Source organism: Giraffa tippelskirchi, chromosome 12 (assembly GCF_054371585.1).
Source record: "Giraffa tippelskirchi isolate mGirTip1 chromosome 12, T2T-mGirTip1v1.2.pri, whole genome shotgun sequence".
NCBI lineage: Eukaryota > Metazoa > Chordata > Mammalia > Artiodactyla > Giraffidae > Giraffa > Giraffa tippelskirchi.
Genome location: NC_137286.1, coordinates 71795268 through 71813786, shown reverse-complemented (window position 1 = coordinate 71813786; position 18519 = coordinate 71795268). Strand labels below are relative to the sequence as shown.

The 18519-nt window shown below is 55.8% G+C and overlaps 1 protein-coding gene and 1 long non-coding RNA gene across 2 annotated transcripts in view; one reads left to right on the top strand and one right to left on the bottom strand.

Annotated features, from left to right (window-relative positions):
* The window catches only part of LOC145529707 (uncharacterized), a 1704434-nt gene that overhangs the window by 332837 nt on the left and 1353078 nt on the right, over positions 1–18519 (bottom strand). The window contains exons 173-174 of the long non-coding RNA XR_014071296.1: positions 13186–13297; positions 5540–5651 (exon numbers count right to left, since the gene is read on the bottom strand). This is a non-coding gene — a long non-coding RNA (uncharacterized LOC145529707). The remainder of the gene's footprint in view (positions 1–5539; positions 5652–13185; positions 13298–18519) is intronic.
* LOC145529685 (uncharacterized) lies at positions 1690–3505 on the top strand. The gene is made up of 3 exons (XM_081550289.1): positions 1690–1882; positions 2282–2594; positions 2845–3505. Exons 1-3 carry the CDS (start codon positions 1748–1750, stop codon positions 3471–3473), a joined length of 1077 nt encoding a protein of 358 aa, XP_081406415.1. The 5' UTR covers positions 1690–1747; the 3' UTR covers positions 3474–3505.

The window sequence follows — 18519 nt, the reverse complement described above, 5'->3', positions numbered from 1 at the left end:
CACGCCAGTACTCTTGCCTGGAAAATGCCCTGGACGGAGGAGCCTGGTAGGCTGCAGGCCATGGGGTCGCGCAGAGTCAGACACGACTGAAGTGACTTAGCCGCAGCGGCAGCAGCAGGACAGTATGCTATTGGGAATACAACAACACACACAGATCCAGATCGATGGAATAAAGTTGAGGGTCCAGAAACAAACCCCGGCATCCATGGTCAACTCATCTCTGACACAGAAGGGGAGAATATCCAAATGCGAACAAGAAAGCCTCTTCAATAAATGGCCATGGGAAAACCAGACAGCTACATCTGAAGAACGCTATTGGTTTTGATCTCACACCACCTCAATATCGGGGAAAAACCTCACCCTAAAGACTGATGTCATGAGATAGCTAGAAAGAAGCGTAGGTCAAAGGCTCCTTAACATCAGAGTCTCCTTGCCATTTGCTGGGCGGAGGTAGAAATGGGTCTCTTCAAGTAAGGGAAAGAGGGAAACGAAGTACACCAATGGGTTTCCATCCAATGGAACCTCTTCACAACAGAGAAGCTAAGCATTCACAGATGCAAAAGATAGGAAACGGAACATGAGAGACTCCTTGCAAGTGGTGTATCTGAGAAGGGGTTCATATGGAAAGAGACGAAGAATGCACAGCACTCAGATTCCAAGAAACACCACCACCACCCTTGACCCTTCCCCCATGACCAACTCCGACCTAAAGCCTTTCTCTCCCTCTAACCCATCCCTAAAACATAACCCTCATCTAATCATATACATGTGCATTCCTAGCATCCATCCATCCACACACGAGAGAGAAAGAGGAAGACACAGACTGAATCGAGAAAGGAAAAGAGAGGGACACAGCCAGAGAGAGACACGGAACCAAAGAGAGGAAAGGAGTCGACGGTCCAGACTTTCCATCAGTCTGTCTCGAAGGTAGAAGCAATGACAGCGCCCATCCACCCCAGAAGGGGGAAAAGGACGGAAGGTTTGGAGAGGAAAAGACAAGAACGCAGGGAGCCATTAGAAGCTCAGCCACCCGCAGAAGCCGAGCTGGGACACTTGAACAGAATCTCAATGGAAACAGAGGACCAGAAAGTTGGCTACTCTTTTCTATAAGAGAGGGAGACCTTCGAGTCTTCCTTTCGGGCCTCCAACTTGGATGCGGGGTCTCAAAACAGTCAGGAGGGGCAGTGCCTTTTCCTGGGTACCACGGCGCATCCAGGCCTCGTTCTGCCCCATTCTGTGCTGTGTCAGCCCTGGATGGAGTCTTTCTTTCTGAAGTCTCAGCGCACAAGCTCCACGTGATATCGGCCCCAGGTGGAGAGGCATGGAGCCGCTCGTAGGCCGACAGACCTAGGAAACAGATGGGAGAATGACCCCCACTCTGCAGATGGAGAGACTGGGGAAACCCTGAGGGGCATATGCTTGTCCAGGGCCACACCACTTATGAGAAGAAGGAGCCTGGTCTGAGAGCAGCGGGGTCCTCGGAGCTCAGGCCCTGGCTGCACCCAGGCCTCCCCAGGGCTGTGGGCTGGGCTGTGTGGCTGTCACTGTGCCTGCACATGGCCTAAGGGGGGTGGTCGAGCAGTCAGAAACCCAGAGACTCCCTTGGGAAGTTTTGGGGAAGGGACCTCCGCACGAACCCCAGGAAATGATGTCACCTGCCGGCAACAGAACCCAACAGAACCCGCAACCCGGGTATCCAGGCCTCCAGAGCGGAGAGGAGCCCCCAGCCAGATCTCTTGCTGCCAGGATGTTCTGCTGTTTGCCCCTGCCCAGAGGCCGGGGCCTCAGGAGAGCTCACAGGCAGTGTGCGTGGGCACCCTGTCGACGTTGGCTCAGGGCACCCCCGAGAGGCCTCTGGCCCTCTGCCCGGAGAAACAGAAAGGTAACACGGGGAGCCCCAGGCCGGGCCAGGCCACCTCTCCCATGCCACCCGGAAACACCGGGTCCTTTGCCTGTGTGTGTGGATGCGGGTTTCTCGGGGTGTGTCTCCCTCAAGGAAGCCCAGGCGGATGTGGGGTCAGAAGCCTGCGGACAAGTTGTGTCCACACCCCAGGGGAGAGCAGGCTGGCTGGGATGGGGAGAGTGCGGGCAGCGCCGGCCGCCCAGGCTGACCTCACACCCTCAGGTGGGTCTCTTTCCTCCCGGGTGGGGATCTGAGCAGACACACGTCTCTGACCCTTCTGGGAAGAGAAGTTCGAGCAGGCAGAAGCAGCGGCTCCACTGGCCAGGCCCAGCTCGGAAAACTCCCAGCACGGCTGGCTGACGGTCACTGTCGTTGCAGAGCTTCCCACGTGATGAGGCCGAGGACGGGGACACCCCGTCCACCTCCCGGAGGGAGGGGTCGGAGCACCACCCCCCCGCCCGTGAGGCCCAGTGCAGGCTCCAGGTGAGCGTGCCCACGGAGGCATCAGCCCCACCGGGGGCGAAGCGGAGGCGGGGAAGGCCTGCTGCCGAGACACCGCCCAGGATACACCCGGCGGCCCAGTCTGAGGCTGCCACGGAGCTCAGCACACCCGGCTCCGACCCAGAGTCCCGAGAACCCCGGCCTCTGAGGCAGCAGGAGGACCTGGAGCCCAGCACGCCAGAGCACAGAGGTGAGGACGCTGGGGCTGGTGCACGGGAGTGTGTGGGGAGGGGGTGCTGAGCTACACAGGGACGAGTCCCCGAAAGATGCTGCTGGGCCTGCAGCAAGTGCTGGCCTCACACCCCCACCCCCATCTTGCACACTTCAGTCCCAAAAGACATCCGACCCTGGGTATTCTTTGGGAATCTCTTGGAAGCTTTCTGTCCCGGGATACGCACATGCCAAGGCTGGCCTGTGGGCAAACTTTGCTTCTCCCCCAGCTCTAGCACTGGCCTCCAACTGGAACCAGGCTCCACTTCCCAGACCTGTGCCTACAGAGGTGGTGGCTCCAGGTGCAGGACCCAGGGATCCACCGAGGGTAGATGGAGAACCGAGACTTGCCCTCGCAGAGACACCAGGCCAGCTGGGTACTGGCCAGCACACCGGGCAGATCGGATCTCCGTGCCTGCAGGACCCCCAGCCCCAGGCACTGATGTCCCACCCCCTCAGCCAGAACCTCCACCTCCACGTGCACCTGTACCTGCTCGGGCTTTGGCAGGAGAACCCGAGGCAGAGGAGGAGCCACCGCCTCGGCAGGGAGAGCCTGCCCTGGCTCCCGCGCAACACCCAGACGCCGACGATGACTCACCCGCCCCTGCAGGAAGAACGAGCCCCCGCTCTGGACAGAGACCCAGAGCCCTTGCCGGAAACACCATGTCCAGGGGAGCGGTCGGCTCTGCCGCCTCCATCCCTGTCTGCTCACCGTGGACGCCGGCAACTCGGTCTGCCCCCAGGGGACATGGAGTTCCTTTCCCCTGAACTGCTTTGCATTTGGTTTGTTTCCACCTTTCTGGTGATGTTTTACTTTTTGTATGGTTTCGTCTATTTTTGTTGCTTAAGTTGGGATTAGTAAACTTTTTCATCATTGTTGCAATTTGGGAACACTGTTGTGTAACTCTGGTGATACTGTGTTACCATCACCACTCTGTAGTTTCAGACCCGTTCGATCTTTATGCCCCACCCGCCAACAAAGCCTGGGTTCAAGGCAAGCAGGCCCTGTTCATCCCTCCCCCCGATCCTGACCACAATTTCATCTTTTCTTTCTGCATTCCTTCCTATATTCTTGGTGTCCCCAATCAATGACTCTCAGTGAAATGACTGAAGGAGTTTTTTTCGGACTCTCCACCTACTGTAAGACTCCATTGGAGAGTTCTCATTTTTATGTCATTTGAACTAGCCTTTGATAGCTGAAAGGACGGTGTACGTCCTTTCAAGATATCATGTGCCAAACGAAGCCCTTTTGGCAAATGCCATCATTATCTCCAGGCAGGCATTGCTGTTTGAAGGGTGACATCTCAGCCAGAAGGCAGAGGCTGAGCTCCTCTTGTTGCACCAGCTCCCAAAAGAAGCCAAGAAAGGGAGCTGGAACAACAAACCACCCCAACGCCCAGGAAAGCGTTCTTCACGACAGAAGGCTAGCAAATGACCCAACAACCTTGTGGCCCAGAACCCCTCTAGAAAAAATCACTGTTCCATACAAAAGAGAAACACATGGGAAGTTCCAAGGAGAGGCAATGCCCATGGCCAGTGTACTTTAGAGACGGCCTGACCGCTCCGGGGAAGACACGCACCGACGGAACCCCTTGGGAAACAGCAGTGAGAGTCCTCACCGTCGTAAGGGTTTCCTCTGGGGACAACCTGCCCTGGGCACCACATGAGGGAGCAGACTGGCTTCTCTTCCTCTGCCCCCACACCATTCACTCATGAAGGCAGCTCAGGTGTTCTCATGCCCTGCCTGCCTGCCTGCCTGCCTGGCTCATCCGTGAGCTGTGACCACCTCCAAGGCAGGACTCCACCTTCTCCTCTCTGTGTACCGTGAATCTGCACACAGTGGGCTTTCAGAACCTTAGGAGACTTGAGCCATTCCCACTCGAGCCAGAACCCTCCCCAGGAAGGAAAACAGCTGTGGAGTCATTTTGGCCCCAGCACTGGTTCCCAAACCCTGGCGGCTCCTACAGCCTCTACGGTGTGAAGAGGGAGGTCCCTTTTGACAGAGCTTTCCGGCTGTCAGATCGAAGCTGTTGTTTCACTGTCAGCTGTGTCTCTGCCGTTGCAGCCAGGTGGGCCACGCTGCTCCAAAGGAGCTCACAAGCTGAGTTGCAAGGGAGGTATTGAGAGGACAGGGATGGCTACAACGTGCTGCAAACTGAGTGAGGGTCCCCGCAATCCTCAGCAAAGGTCTGTGGTGTGCAATTGGGGAGTAGAGGGCCCCCAAGTTCCAAAGGAAGGGAGGAACTCGGGAGATAAAGCCCTTGGCTGCTGTGGTAGCAGCTGCAGATGGCAGCTCGTCCACAGTGCACTTCGAATGAGGTCATATGAGCGGGACTCTGGAAATGGCTCCGAAATCCAGAGAAAGGGGTCAGGGTATGTGGGAATCCGGCGGGGGTGGGGGGTGGATGAAGGAAGGTGTCCTTCCTCTCTCCAGTGCAATTTGGTTTGGTGAGTCTCAAAGCTACCAGATGGCACTTCCCAAGTCAGGCCCCCGCAGGAATCAGGGTGGGCTGCGTGCCTCGGCCCCTGCCACAGGGACAAGCCACACCAGTGGCCTCCCTGAGCTCAAATGGCCGGATCTGGGGGTTCCGTCTGGGTGCACACCTCCTTGCTGTGGCCAAGTTCCCCCCTTCTCTGAGCACCAGCTTCATCATCCTCTCGAATGAGGACATCGATTGCTACCTTGGCACGTTACTCTCTTCATCCTGTGAAGACTCATTAGGCTTATCCTACAATTACTAGCTGGCCCGAAGAGATATCTCCTGAATCCAGATTAAGCTGGAGTCTCCCAGGCTCATCTGGCATGTCTTCCCTGAAGTCTGCCAAAACCCACACCCTTGCATTTCCAGGGACTCCCCTGAGCCGGCTGGGCAGAAAACCCAGCATGGTTCAAACAAGCTGACAGACAAGCGGGAGAGGACTCACGGGCAGACGGCCTCCGTCAGGTCTCGGGTGGAGCTCTGGGACCACAGCAGCAGCGGGCCATCCCAGCCCCTGGGCTCAGCAGCGCCCTCATTCTCAGGCCGGCGGCTCTGCCCTGAGGGGAGCAGGAAGGTCACCAACTGCCGCAGGCGGACCTCAAGCCCCTCCCACTGCTGGAGCCTGACCTCCCCCGGCCCCACCCCTTCCCCTACCCCAGCAGGACGAGAGCTCGTCTTCCCCTGGCTTCCAACGTGAGGCCCGGCCCTGGGCCCCGATTGGGCACTGCCCCAGTCCGGAGCCAATCACAGTGGCCAGGGAGGTGGAACGCACCGATTGGCCAGGGCCAGGTCATGTGACCATGCTCCCCAGGAAACTCCAATATTACCAAGATTCCCTAACAAACCAATGAACAAAATTATCCAGTAAAGGAAAACCGTACTTTTTAATGAGGCCGATGTCACAGGAAAAAAAAAAAAAAAAGCTTCACAATGAACTGCTCAAGGAAGCTACTAAATAAACTTTCAGAAAAGTTAAGTAGTTTTTTTTTTTTTTTTAATAGGGTGACGGAGAGCTATACCTTTCCCATCTATGTGAATTTAGGTTTAAACTAGATTTCCCTTGGCTATTATATACGACAAAAAAACCCCACATCACCCCCTTTCACTCCCCCCACCCCCCAAAAGTGTTTTAGTCTATTGAGTTTTTGTGTCCTCAGTTGTGTCTGATTCACGGCAACTCACGAACTCTACACAGCCAGGCTCTTCCGTCCATGGAATTCAGGGCAATTTTTTTCTGTCACAGTAAATGCCCACCCTGGGTGATCCAAAGGCAAGGGCTCAGAGGCTCCTGAGAGTCTAACTCCTTTCAGCCGAGCACAGAGCTGGCTCCTCACTGGGATGCCTGTGGCCTGGGGCTCCCAGAGGGGAGAGCAGCACTCGCCCCACCGTGTGGTCACTGCTGGAAGTGCAGGCTGCTCCTCACTCCCCCTTGACAGTGTCCCTGAGGGCAGAACAGTGGGAATCTACTCAAGGTGGAAATGCAAACTCCCATGCAACCAAACTTCCCACAAGGTCTCCAAAACCACTCAGGAACAGGGAATTGGAAACTGCAGGGCATGACATGAATGGAGATGGAGACTTGACACCTTACACCGAGTTCACTTCCAGTTATCCCTAGACAAAGTTTCCATGAAAACTTGTCACAAATCTAGAAGAACAATGAGCAGAAACCGGACACGTGCTTTGAGTCTTCACACACAAAACTAAAAGGCAGTCCACAAAACAACCCAGGGAATACAGTGGACTTTGCAAAATCAAAGATATCTACTGTGGGAAAGACCTCATTACAAAAGCAAAAGACAGGTCATACATCGCGAGACGAATGAGTGGAAACACAAAGCTTCTCAAGGATGTGTCTCCAAACAGACAAAGAACACCAACACAACAAGCCTGTGAAAACTAGGGAAAGGTCTGAAGGGACACCAGACTGAGGAAGACACACACAGAGTATCCCGGATGATGTCCAGCACTGAGGGCCTGAAGAAACAACAGTCTAGTTGCACTCGCTCAGGCCTGTGTGACCCTGGATGAGGCCTCTGTTTCCCGGTGGCTCTGAGAGATGGACAGGGAGGAAGGGGAAGAGAAATCACTTGCATTTCTAATACTCACAGCAAAGTCTTCCAATGAGAAGGGAATTATCACCCCCACTGACAATGCCATTCACTGAAGTGATACCCACGAGTCCATCTAACCCAGAAGGGAAGGAAGGACCTGTTCTCACAAAACGGCGAGAGATGGAAGAAGGAAGATCAAGCCCACACCAATCACTGGAAAGAGAAGCTGTGCTCAGGGCTTGAAAGAATTCCTATTGGGAAAATGATGTCACAGCCCCACAAGGCAATCCACAGCTTGGACGCTATTCCTCCCAAAATGCCAATGCATTGTCGCACCGAACAAAGAATTGCAAAAGGGGTTACGGAAACAGAAAAGAGCCTAAATTGTCAATACAATCCGACGAAAAAGCCCCGATACGGACATCCAAGGTTGTGTGAAAGGAAATTAGACGACCAAACTAGGATCCTCAGGAGAGTATCGGAGAAGGCGATGGCGACCCACGCCAGTACTCTTGCCTGGAAAATGCCCTGGACGGAGGAGCCTGGTAGGCTGCAGGCCATGGGGTCGCGCAGAGTCAGACACGACTGAAGTGACTTAGCCGCAGCGGCAGCAGCAGGACAGTATGCTATTGGGAATACAACAACACACACAGATCCAGATCGATGGAATAAAGTTGAGGGTCCAGAAACAAACCCCGGCATCCATGGTCAACTCATCTCTGACACAGAAGGGGAGAATATCCAAATGCGAACAAGAAAGCCTCTTCAATAAATGGCCATGGGAAAACCAGACAGCTACATCTGAAGAACGCTATTGGTTTTGATCTCACACCACCTCAATATCGGGGAAAAACCTCACCCTAAAGACTGATGTCATGAGATAGCTAGAAAGAAGCGTAGGTCAAAGGCTCCTTAACATCAGAGTCTCCTTGCCATTTGCTGGGCGGAGGTAGAAATGGGTCTCTTCAAGTAAGGGAAAGAGGGAAACGAAGTACACCAATGGGTTTCCATCCAATGGAACCTCTTCACAACAGAGAAGCTAAGCATTCACAGATGCAAAAGATAGGAAACGGAACATGAGAGACTCCTTGCAAGTGGTGTATCTGAGAAGGGGTTCATATGGAAAGAGACGAAGAATGCACAGCACTCAGATTCCAAGAAACACCACCACCACCCTTGACCCTTCCCCCATGACCAACTCCGACCTAAAGCCTTTCTCTCCCTCTAACCCATCCCTAAAACATAACCCTCATCTAATCATATACATGTGCATTCCTAGCATCCATCCATCCACACACGAGAGAGAAAGAGGAAGACACAGACTGAATCGAGAAAGGAAAAGAGAGGGACACAGCCAGAGAGAGACACGGAACCAAAGAGAGGAAAGGAGTCGACGGTCCAGACTTTTCATCAGTCTGTCTCGAAGGTAGAAGCATTGACAGCGCCCATCCACCCCAGAAGGGGGAAAAGGACGGAAGGTTTGGAGAGGAAAAGACAAGAACGCAGGGAGCCATTAGAAGCTCAGCCACCCGCAGAAGCCGAGCTGGGACACTTGAACAGAATCTCAATGGAAACAGAGGACCAGAAAGTTGGCTACTCTTTTCTATAAGAGAGGGAGACCTTCGAGTCTTCCTTTCGGGCCTCCAACTTGGATGCGGGGTCTCAAAACAGTCAGGAGGGGCAGTGCCTTTTCCTGGGTACCACGGCGCATCCAGGCCTCGTTCTGCCCCATTCTGTGCTGTGTCAGCCCTGGATGGAGTCTTTCTTTCTGAAGTCTCAGCGCACAAGCTCCACGTGATATCGGCCCCAGGTGGAGAGGCATGGAGCCGCTCGTAGGCCGACAGACCTAGGAAACAGATGGGAGAATGACCCCCACTCTGCAGATGGAGAGACTGGGGAAACCCTGAGGGGCATATGCTTGTCCAGGGCCACACCACTTATGAGAAGAAGGAGCCTGGTCTGAGAGCAGCGGGGTCCTCGGAGCTCAGGCCCTGGCTGCACCCAGGCCTCCCCAGGGCTGTGGGCTGGGCTGTGTGGCTGTCACTGTGCCTGCACATGGCCTAAGGGGGGTGGTCGAGCAGTCAGAAACCCAGAGACTCCCTTGGGAAGTTTTGGGGAAGGGACCTCCGCACGAACCCCAGGAAATGATGTCACCTGCCGGCAACAGAACCCAACAGAACCCGCAACCCGGGTATCCAGGCCTCCAGAGCGGAGAGGAGCCCCCAGCCAGATCTCTTGCTGCCAGGATGTTCTGCTGTTTGCCCCTGCCCAGAGGCCGGGGCCTCAGGAGAGCTCACAGGCAGTGTGCGTGGGCACCCTGTCGACGTTGGCTCAGGGCACCCCCGAGAGGCCTCTGGCCCTCTGCCCGGAGAAACAGAAAGGTAACACGGGGAGCCCCAGGCCGGGCCAGGCCACCTCTCCCATGCCACCCGGAAACACCGGGTCCTTTGCCTGTGTGTGTGGATGCGGGTTTCTCGGGGTGTGTCTCCCTCAAGGAAGCCCAGGCGGATGTGGGGTCAGAAGCCTGCGGACAAGTTGTGTCCACACCCCAGGGGAGAGCAGGCTGGCTGGGATGGGGAGAGTGCGGGCAGCGCCGGCCGCCCAGGCTGACCTCACACCCTCAGGTGGGTCTCTTTCCTCCCGGGTGGGGATCTGAGCAGACACACGTCTCTGACCCTTCTGGGAAGAGAAGTTCGAGCAGGCAGAAGCAGCGGCTCCACTGGCCAGGCCCAGCTCGGAAAACTCCCAGCACGGCTGGCTGACGGTCACTGTCGTTGCAGAGCTTCCCACGTGATGAGGCCGAGGACGGGGACACCCCGTCCACCTCCCGGAGGGAGGGGTCGGAGCACCACCCCCCCGCCCGTGAGGCCCAGTGCAGGCTCCAGGTGAGCGTGCCCACGGAGGCATCAGCCCCACCGGGGGTGAAGCGGAGGCGGGGAAGGCCTGCTGCCGAGACACCGCCCAGGATACACCCGGCGGCCCAGTCTGAGGCTGCCACGGAGCTCAGCACACCCGGCTCCGACCCAGAGTCCCGAGAACCCCGGCCTCTGAGGCAGCAGGAGGACCTGGAGCCCAGCACGCCAGAGCACAGAGGTGAGGACGCTGGGGCTGGTGCACGGGAGTGTGTGGGGAGGGGGTGCTGAGCTACACAGGGACGAGTCCCCGAAAGATGCTGCTGGGCCTGCAGCAAGCGCTGGCCTCACACCCCCACCCCCATCTTGCACACTTCAGTCCCAAAAGACATCCGACCCTGGGTATTCTTTGGGAATCTCTTGGAAGCTTTCTGTCCCGGGATACGCACATGCCAAGGCTGGCCTGTGGGCAAACTTTGCTTCTCCCCCAGCTCTAGCACTGGCCTCCAACTGGAACCAGGCTCCACTTCCCAGACCTGTGCCTACAGAGGTGGTGGCTCCAGGTGCAGGACCCAGGGATCCACCGAGGGCAGATGGAGAACCGAGCCTTGCCCTCGCAGAGACACCAGGCCAGCTGGGTACTGGCCAGCACACCGGGCAGATCGGATTTCCGTGCCTGCAGGACCCCCAGCCCCAGGCACTGATGTCCCACCCCCTCAGCCAGAACCTCCACCTCCACGTGCACCTGTACCTGCTCGGGCTTTGGCAGGAGAACCCGAGGCAGAGGAGGAGTCACCGCCTCGGCAGGGAGAGCCTGCCCTGGCTCCCGCGCAACACCCAGACGCCGACGATGACTCACCCGCCCCTGCAGCAAGAACGAGCCCCCGCTCTGGACAGAGACCCAGAGCCCTTGCCGGAAACACCATGTCCAGGGGAGCGGTCGGCTCTGCCGCCTCCATCCCTGTCTGCTCACCGTGGACGCCGGCAACTCGGTCTGCCCCCAGGGGACATGGAGTTCCTTTCCCCTGAACTGCTTTGCATTTGGTTTGTTTCCACCTTTCTGGTGATGTTTTACTTTTTGTATGGTTTCGTCTATTTTTGTTCGTTAAGTTGGGATTAGTAAACTTTTTCATCATTGTTGCAATTTGGGAACACTGTTGTGTAACTCTGGTGATACTGTGTTACCATCACCACTCTGTAGTTTCAGACCCGTTCGATCTTTATGCCCCACCCGCCAACAAAGCCTGGGTTCAAGGCAAGCACGCCCTGTTCATCCCTCCCCCCGATCCTGACCACAATTTCATCTTTTCTTTCTGCATTCCTTCCTATATTCTTGGTGTCCCCAATCAATGACTCTCAGTGAAATGACTGAAGGAGTTTTTTTCGGACTCTCCACCTACTGTAAGACTCCATTGGAGAGTTCTCATTTTTATGTCATTTGAACTAGCCTTTGATAGCTGAAAGGACGGTGTACGTCCTTTCAAGATATCATGTGCCAAACGAAGCCCTTTTGGCAAATGCCATCATTATCTCCAGGCAGGCATTGCTGTTTGAAGGGTGACATCTCAGCCAGAAGGCAGAGGCTGAGCTCCTCTTGTTGCACCAGCTCCCAAAAGAAGCCAAGAAAGGGAGCTGGAACAACAAACCACCCCAACGCCCAGGAAAGCGTTCTTCACGACAGAAGGCTAGCAAATGACCCAACAACCTTGTGGCCCAGAACCCCTCTAGAAAAATCACTGTTCCATACAAAAGAGAAACACATGGGAAGTTCCAAGGAGAGGCAATGCCCATGGCCAGTGTACTTTAGAGACGGCCTGACCGCTCCGGGGAAGACACGCACCGACGGAACCCCTTGGGAAACAGCAGTGAGAGTCCTCACCGTCGTAAGGGTTTCCTCTGGGGACAACCTGCCCTGGGCACCACATGAGGGAGCAGACCGGCTTCTCTTCCTCTGCCCCCACACCATTCACTCATGAAGGCAGCTCAGGTGTTCTCATGCCCTGCCTGCCTGCCTGCCTGCCTGGCTCATCCGTGAGCTGTGACCACCTCCAAGGCAGGACTCCACCTTCTCCTCTCTGTGTACCGTGAATCTGCACACAGTGGGCTTTCAGAACCTTAGGAGACTTGAGCCATTCCCACTCGAGCCAGAACCCTCCCCAGGAAGGAAAACAGCTGTGGAGTCATTTTGGCCCCAGCACTGGTTCCCAAACCCTGGCGGCTCCTACAGCCTCTACGGTGTGAAGAGGGAGGTCCCTTTTGACAGAGCTTTCCGGCTGTCAGATCGAAGCTGTTGTTTCACTGTCAGCTGTGTCTCTGCCGTTGCAGCCAGGTGGGCCACGCTGCTCCAAAGGAGCTCACAAGCTGAGTTGCAAGGGAGGTATTGAGAGGACAGGGATGGCTACAACGTGCTGCAAACTGAGTGAGGGTCCCCACAATCCTCAGCAAAGGTCTGTGGTGTGCAAGTGGGGAGTAGAGGGCCCCCAAGTTCCAAAGGAAGGGAGGTACTCGGGAGATAAAGCCCTTGGCTGCTGTGGTAGCAGCTGCAGATGGCAGCTCGTCCACAGTGCACTTCGAATGAGGTCGTATGAGCGGGACTCTGGAAATGGCTCCGAAATCCAGAGAAAGGGGTCAGGGTATGTGGGAATCCGGCGGGGGTGGGGGGTGGATGAAGGAAGGTGTCCTTCCTCTCTCCAGTGCAATTTGGTTTGGTGAGTCTCAAAGCTACCAGATGGCACTTCCCAAGTCAGGCCCCCGCAGGAATCAGGGTGGGCTGCGTGCCTCGGCCCCTGCCATAGGGACAAGCCACACCAGTGGCCTCCCTGAGCTCAAATGGCCGGATCTGGGGGTTCCGTCTGGGTGCACACCTCCTTGCTGTGGCCAAGTTCCCCCCTTCTCTGAGCACCAGCTTCATCATCCTCTCGAATGAGGACATCGATTGCTACCTTGGCACGTTACTCTCTTCATCCTGTGAAGACTCATTAGGCTTATCCTACAATTACTAGCTGGCCCGAAGAGATATCTCCTGAATCCAGATTAAGCTGGAGTCTCCCAGGCTCATCTGGCATGTCTTCCCTGAAGTCTGCCAAAACCCACACCCTTGCATTTCCAGGGACTCCCCTGAGCCGGCTGGGCAGAAAACCCAGCATGGTTCAAACAAGCTGACAGACAAGCGGGAGAGGACTCACGGGCAGACGGCCTCCGTCAGGTCTCGGGTGGAGCTCTGGGACCAGAGCAGCAACGGGCCATCCCAGCCCCTGGGCTCAGCAGCGCCCTCATTCTCAGGCCGGCGGCTCTGCCCTGAGGGGAGCAGGAAGGTCACCAACTGCCGCAGGCGGACCTCAAGCCCCTCCCACTGCTGGAGCCTGACCTCCCCCGGCCCCACCCCTTCCCCTACCCCAGCAGGACGAGAGCTCGTCTTCCCCTGGCTTCCAACGTGAGGCCCGGCCCTGGGCCCCGATTGGGCACTGCCCCAGTCCGGAGCCAATCACAGTGGCCACGGAGGTGGAACGCACCGATTGGCCAGGGCCAGGTCATGTGACCATGCTCCCCAGGAAACTCAAATATTACCAAGATTCCCTAACAAACCAATGAACAAAATTATCCAGTAAAGGCAAACCGTACTTTTTAATGAGGCCGATGTCACAGAAAAAAAAAAAAAAAGCTTCACAATGAACTGCTCAAGGAAGCTACTAAATAAACTTTCAGAAAAGTTAAGTAGTTTTTTTTTTTTTTAATAGGGTGACGGAGAGCTATACCTTTCCCATCTATGTGAATTTAGGTTTAAACTAGATTTCCCTTGGCTATTATATACGACAAAAAAACCCCACATCACCCCCTTTCACTCCCCCCACCCCCCAAAAGTGTTTTAGTCTATTGAGTTTTTGTGTCCTCAGTTGTGTCTGATTCACGGCAACTCACGAACTCTACACAGCCAGGCTCTTCCGTCCATGGAATTCAGGGCAATTTTTTTCTGTCACAGTAAATGCCCACCCTGGGTGATCCAAAGGCAAGGGCTCAGAGGCTCCTGAGAGTCTAACTCCTTTCAGCCGAGCACAGAGCTGGCTCCTCACTGGGATGCCTGTGGCCTGGGGCTCCCAGAGGGGAGAGCAGCACTCGCCCCACCGTGTGGTCACTGCTGGAAGTGCAGGCTGCTCCTCACTCCCCCTTGACAGTGTCCCTGAGGGCAGAACAGTGGGAATCTACTCAAGGTGGAAATGCAAACTCCCATGCAACCAAACTTCCCACAAGGTCTCCAAAACCACTCAGGAACAGGGAATTGGAAACTGCAGGGCATGACATGAATGGAGATGGAGACTTGACACCTTACACCGAGTTCACTTCCAGTTATCCCTAGACAAAGTTTCCATGAAAACTTGTCACAAATCTAGAAGAACAATGAGCAGAAACCGGACACGTGCTTTGAGTCTTCACACACAAAACTAAAAGGCAGTCCACAAAACAACCCAGAGAATACAGTGGACTTTGCAAAATCAAAGATATCTACTGTGGGAAAGACCTCATTACAAAAGCAAAAGACAGGTCATACATCGCGAGACGAATGAGTGGAAACACAAAGCTTCTCAAGGATGTGTCTCCAAACAGACAAAGAACACCAACACAACAAGCCTGTGAAAACTAGGGAAAGGTCTGAAGGGACACCAGACTGAGGAAGACACACACAGAGTATCCCGGATGATGTCCAGCACTGAGGGCCTGAAGAAACAACAGTCTAGTTGCACTCGCTCAGGCCTGTGTGACCCTGGATGAGGCCTCTGTTTCCCGGTGGCTCTGAGAGATGGACAGGGAGGAAGGGGAAGAGAAATCACTTGCATTTCTAATACTCACAGCAAAGTCTTCCAATGAGAAGGGAATTATCACCCCCACTGACAATGCCATTCACTGAAGTGATACCCACGAGTCCATCTAACCCAGAAGGGAAGGAAGGACCTGTTCTCACAAAACGGCGAGAGATGGAAGAAGGAAGATCAAGCCCACACCAATCACTGGAAAGAGAAGCTGTGCTCAGGGCTTGAAAGAATTCCTATTGGGAAAATGATGTCACAGCCCCACAAGGCAATCCACAGCTTGGACGCTATTCCTCCCAAAATGCCAATGCATTGTCGCACCGAACAAAGAATTGCAAAAGGGGTTACGGAAACAGAAAAGAGCCTAAATTGTCAATACAATCCGACGAAAAAGCCCCGATACGGACATCCAAGGTTGTGTGAAAGGAAATTAGACGACCAAACTAGGATCCTCAGGAGAGTATCGGAGAAGGCGATGGCGACCCACGCCAGTACTCTTGCCTGGAAAATGCCCTGGACGGAGGAGCCTGGTAGGCTGCAGGCCATGGGGTCGCGCAGAGTCAGACACGACTGAAGTGACTTAGCCGCAGCGGCAGCAGCAGGACAGTATGCTATTGGGAATACAACAACACACACAGATCCAGATCGATGGAATAAAGTTGAGGGTCCAGAAACAAACCCCGGCATCCATGGTCAACTCATCTCTGACACAGAAGGGGAGAATATCCAAATGCGAACAAGAAAGCCTCTTCAATAAATGGCCATGGGAAAACCAGACAGCTACATCTGAAGAACGCTATTGGTTTTGATGTCACACCACCTCAATATCGGGGAAAAACCTCACCCTAAAGACTGATGTCATGAGATAGCTAGAAAGAAGCGTAGGTCAAAGGCTCCTTAACATCAGAGTCTCCTTGCCATTTGCTGGGCGGAGGTAGAAATGGGTCTCTTCAAGTAAGGGAAAGAGGGAAACGAAGTACACCAATGGGTTTCCATCCAATGGAACCTCTTCACAACAGAGAAGCTAAGCATTCACAGATGCAAAAGATAGGAAACGGAACATGAGAGACTCCTTGCAAGTGGTGTATCTGAGAAGGGGTTCATATGGAAAGAGACGAAGAATGCACAGCACTCAGATTCCAAGAAACACCACCACCACCCTTGACCCTTCCCCCATGACCAACTCCGACCTAAAGCCTTTCTCTCCCTCTAACCCATGCCTAAAACATAACCCTCATCTAATCATATACATGTGCATTCCTAGCATCCATCCATCCACACACGAGAGAGAAAGAGGAAGACACAGACTGAATCGAGAAAGGAAAAGAGAGGGACACAGCCAGAGAGAGACACGGAACCAAAGAGAGGAAAGGAGTCGACGGTCCAGACTTTTCATCAGTCTGTCTCGAAGGTAGAAGCAATGACAGCGCCCATCCACCCCAGAAGGGGGAAAAGGACGGAAGGTTTGGAGAGGAAAAGACAAGAACGCAGGGAGCCATTAGAAGCTCAGCCACCCGCAGAAGCCGAGCTGGGACACTTGAACAGAATCTCAATGGAAACAGAGGACCAGAAATTTGGCTACTCTTTTCTATAAGAGAGGGAGACCTTCGAGTCTTCCTTTCGGGCCTCCAACTTGGATGCGGGGTCTCAAAACAGTCAGGAGGGGCAGTGCCTTTTCCTGGGTACCACGGCGCATCCAGGCCTCGTTCTGCCCCATTCTGTGCTGTGTCAGCCCTGGATGGAGTCTTTCTTTCTGAAGTCTCAGCGCACAAGCTCCACGTGATATCGGCCCCAGGTGGAAAGGCATGGAGCCGCTCGTAGGCCGACAGACCTAGGAAACAGATGGGAGAATGACCCCCACTCTGCAGATGGAGAGACTGGGGAAACCCTGAGGGGCATATGCTTGTCCAGGGCCACACCACTTATGAGAAGAAGGAGCCTGGTCTGAGAGCAGCGGGGTCCTCGGAGCTCAGGCCCTGGCTGCACCCAGGCCTCCCCAGGGCTGTGGGCTGGGCTGTGTGGCTGTCACTGTGCCTGCACATGGCCTAAGGGGGGTGGTCGAGCAGTCAGAAACCCAGAGACTCCCTTGGGAAGTTTTAGGGAAGGGACCTCCGCACGAACCCCAGGAAATGATGTCACCTGCCGGGAACAGAACCCAACAGAACCCGCAACCCGGGTATCCAGGCCTCCAGAGCGGAGAGGAGCCCCCAGCCAGATCTCTTGCTGCCAGGATGTTCTGCTGTTTGCCCCTGCCCAGAGGCCGGGGCCTCAGGAGAGCTCACAGGCAGTGTGCGTGGGCACCCTGTCGACGTTGGCTCAGGGCACCCCCGAGAGGCCTCTGGCCCTCTGCCCGGAGAAACAGAAAGGTAACACGGGGAGCCCCAGGCCGGGCCAGGCCACCTCTCCCATGCCACCCGGAAACACCGGGTCCTTTGCCTGTGTGTGTGGATGCGGGTTTCTCGGGGTGTGTCTCCCTCAAGGAAGCCCAGGCGGATGTGGGGTCAGAAGCCTGCGGACAAGTTGTGTCCACACCCCAGGGGAGAGCAGGCTGGCTGGGATGGGGAGAGTGCGGGCAGCGCCGGCCGCCCAGGCTGACCTCACACCCTGAGGTGGGTCTCTTTCGTCCCGGGTGGGGATCTGAGCAGACACACGTCTCTGACCCTTCTGGGAAGAGAAGTTCGAGCAGGCAGAAGCAGCGGCTCCACTGGCCAGGCCCAGCTCGGAAAACTCCCAGCACGGCTGGCTGACGGTCACTGTCGTTGCAGAGCTTCCCACGTGATGAGGCCGAGGACGGGGACACCCCGTCCACCTCCCGGAGGGAGGGGTCGGAGCACCACCCCCCCGCCCGTGAGGCCCAGTGCAGGCTCCAGGTGAGCGTGCCCACGGAGGCATCAGCCCCACCGGGGGTGAAGCGGAGGCGGGGAAGGCCTGCTGCCGAGACACCGCCCAGGATACACCCGGCGGCCCAGTCTGAGGCTGCCACGGAGCTCAGCACACCCGGCTCCGACCCAGAGTCCCGAGAACCCCGGCCTCTGAGGCAGCAGGAGGACCTGGAGCCCAGCACGCCAGAGCACAGAGGTGAGGACGCTGGGGCTGGTGCACGGGAGTGTGTGGGGAGGGGGTGCTGAGCTACACAGGGACGAGTCCCCGAAAGATGCTGCTGGGCCTGCAGCAAGCGCTGGCCTCACACCCCCAACCCCATCTTGCACACTTCAGTCCCAAAAGACATCCGACCCTGGGTATTCTTTGGGAATCTCTTGGAAGCTTTCTGTCCCGGGATACGCACATGCCAAGGCTGGCCTGTGGGCAAACTTTGCTTCTCCCCCAGCTCTAGCACTGGCCTCCAACTGGAACCAGGCTCCACGTCCCAGACCTGTGCCTACAGAGGTGGTGGCTCCAGGTGCAGGACCCAGGGATCCACCGAGGGTAGATGGAGAACCGAGACTTGCCCTTGCAGAGACACCAGGCCAGCTGGGTACTGGCCAGCACACCGGGCAGATCGGATCTCCGTGCCTGCAGGACCCCCAGCCCCAGGCACTGATGTCCCACCCCCTCAGCCAGAACCTCCACCTCCACGTGCACCTGTACCTGCTCGGGCTTTGGCAGGAGAACCCGAGGCAGAGGAGGAGTCACCGCCTCGGCAGGGAGAGCCTGCCCTGGCTCCCGCGCAACACCCAGACGCCGACGATGACTCACCCGCCCCTGCAGGAAGAA

Excerpts from the sequence above, each read along its gene's own strand:
- LOC145529685 (XM_081550289.1), top strand. The coding sequence starts at position 1,748 with ATGTTCTGCTGTTTGCCCCTGCCCAGAGGCCGGGGCCTCAGGAGAGCT. Across the intron at positions 1,883-2,281 it reads CTGCCCGGAGAAACAGAAAG|AGCTTCCCACGTGATGAGGC; the intron begins GTAACACGGGGA and ends CTGTCGTTGCAG. Across the intron at positions 2,595-2,844 it reads CAGCACGCCAGAGCACAGAG|CTCTAGCACTGGCCTCCAAC; the intron begins GTGAGGACGCTG and ends CTTCTCCCCCAG.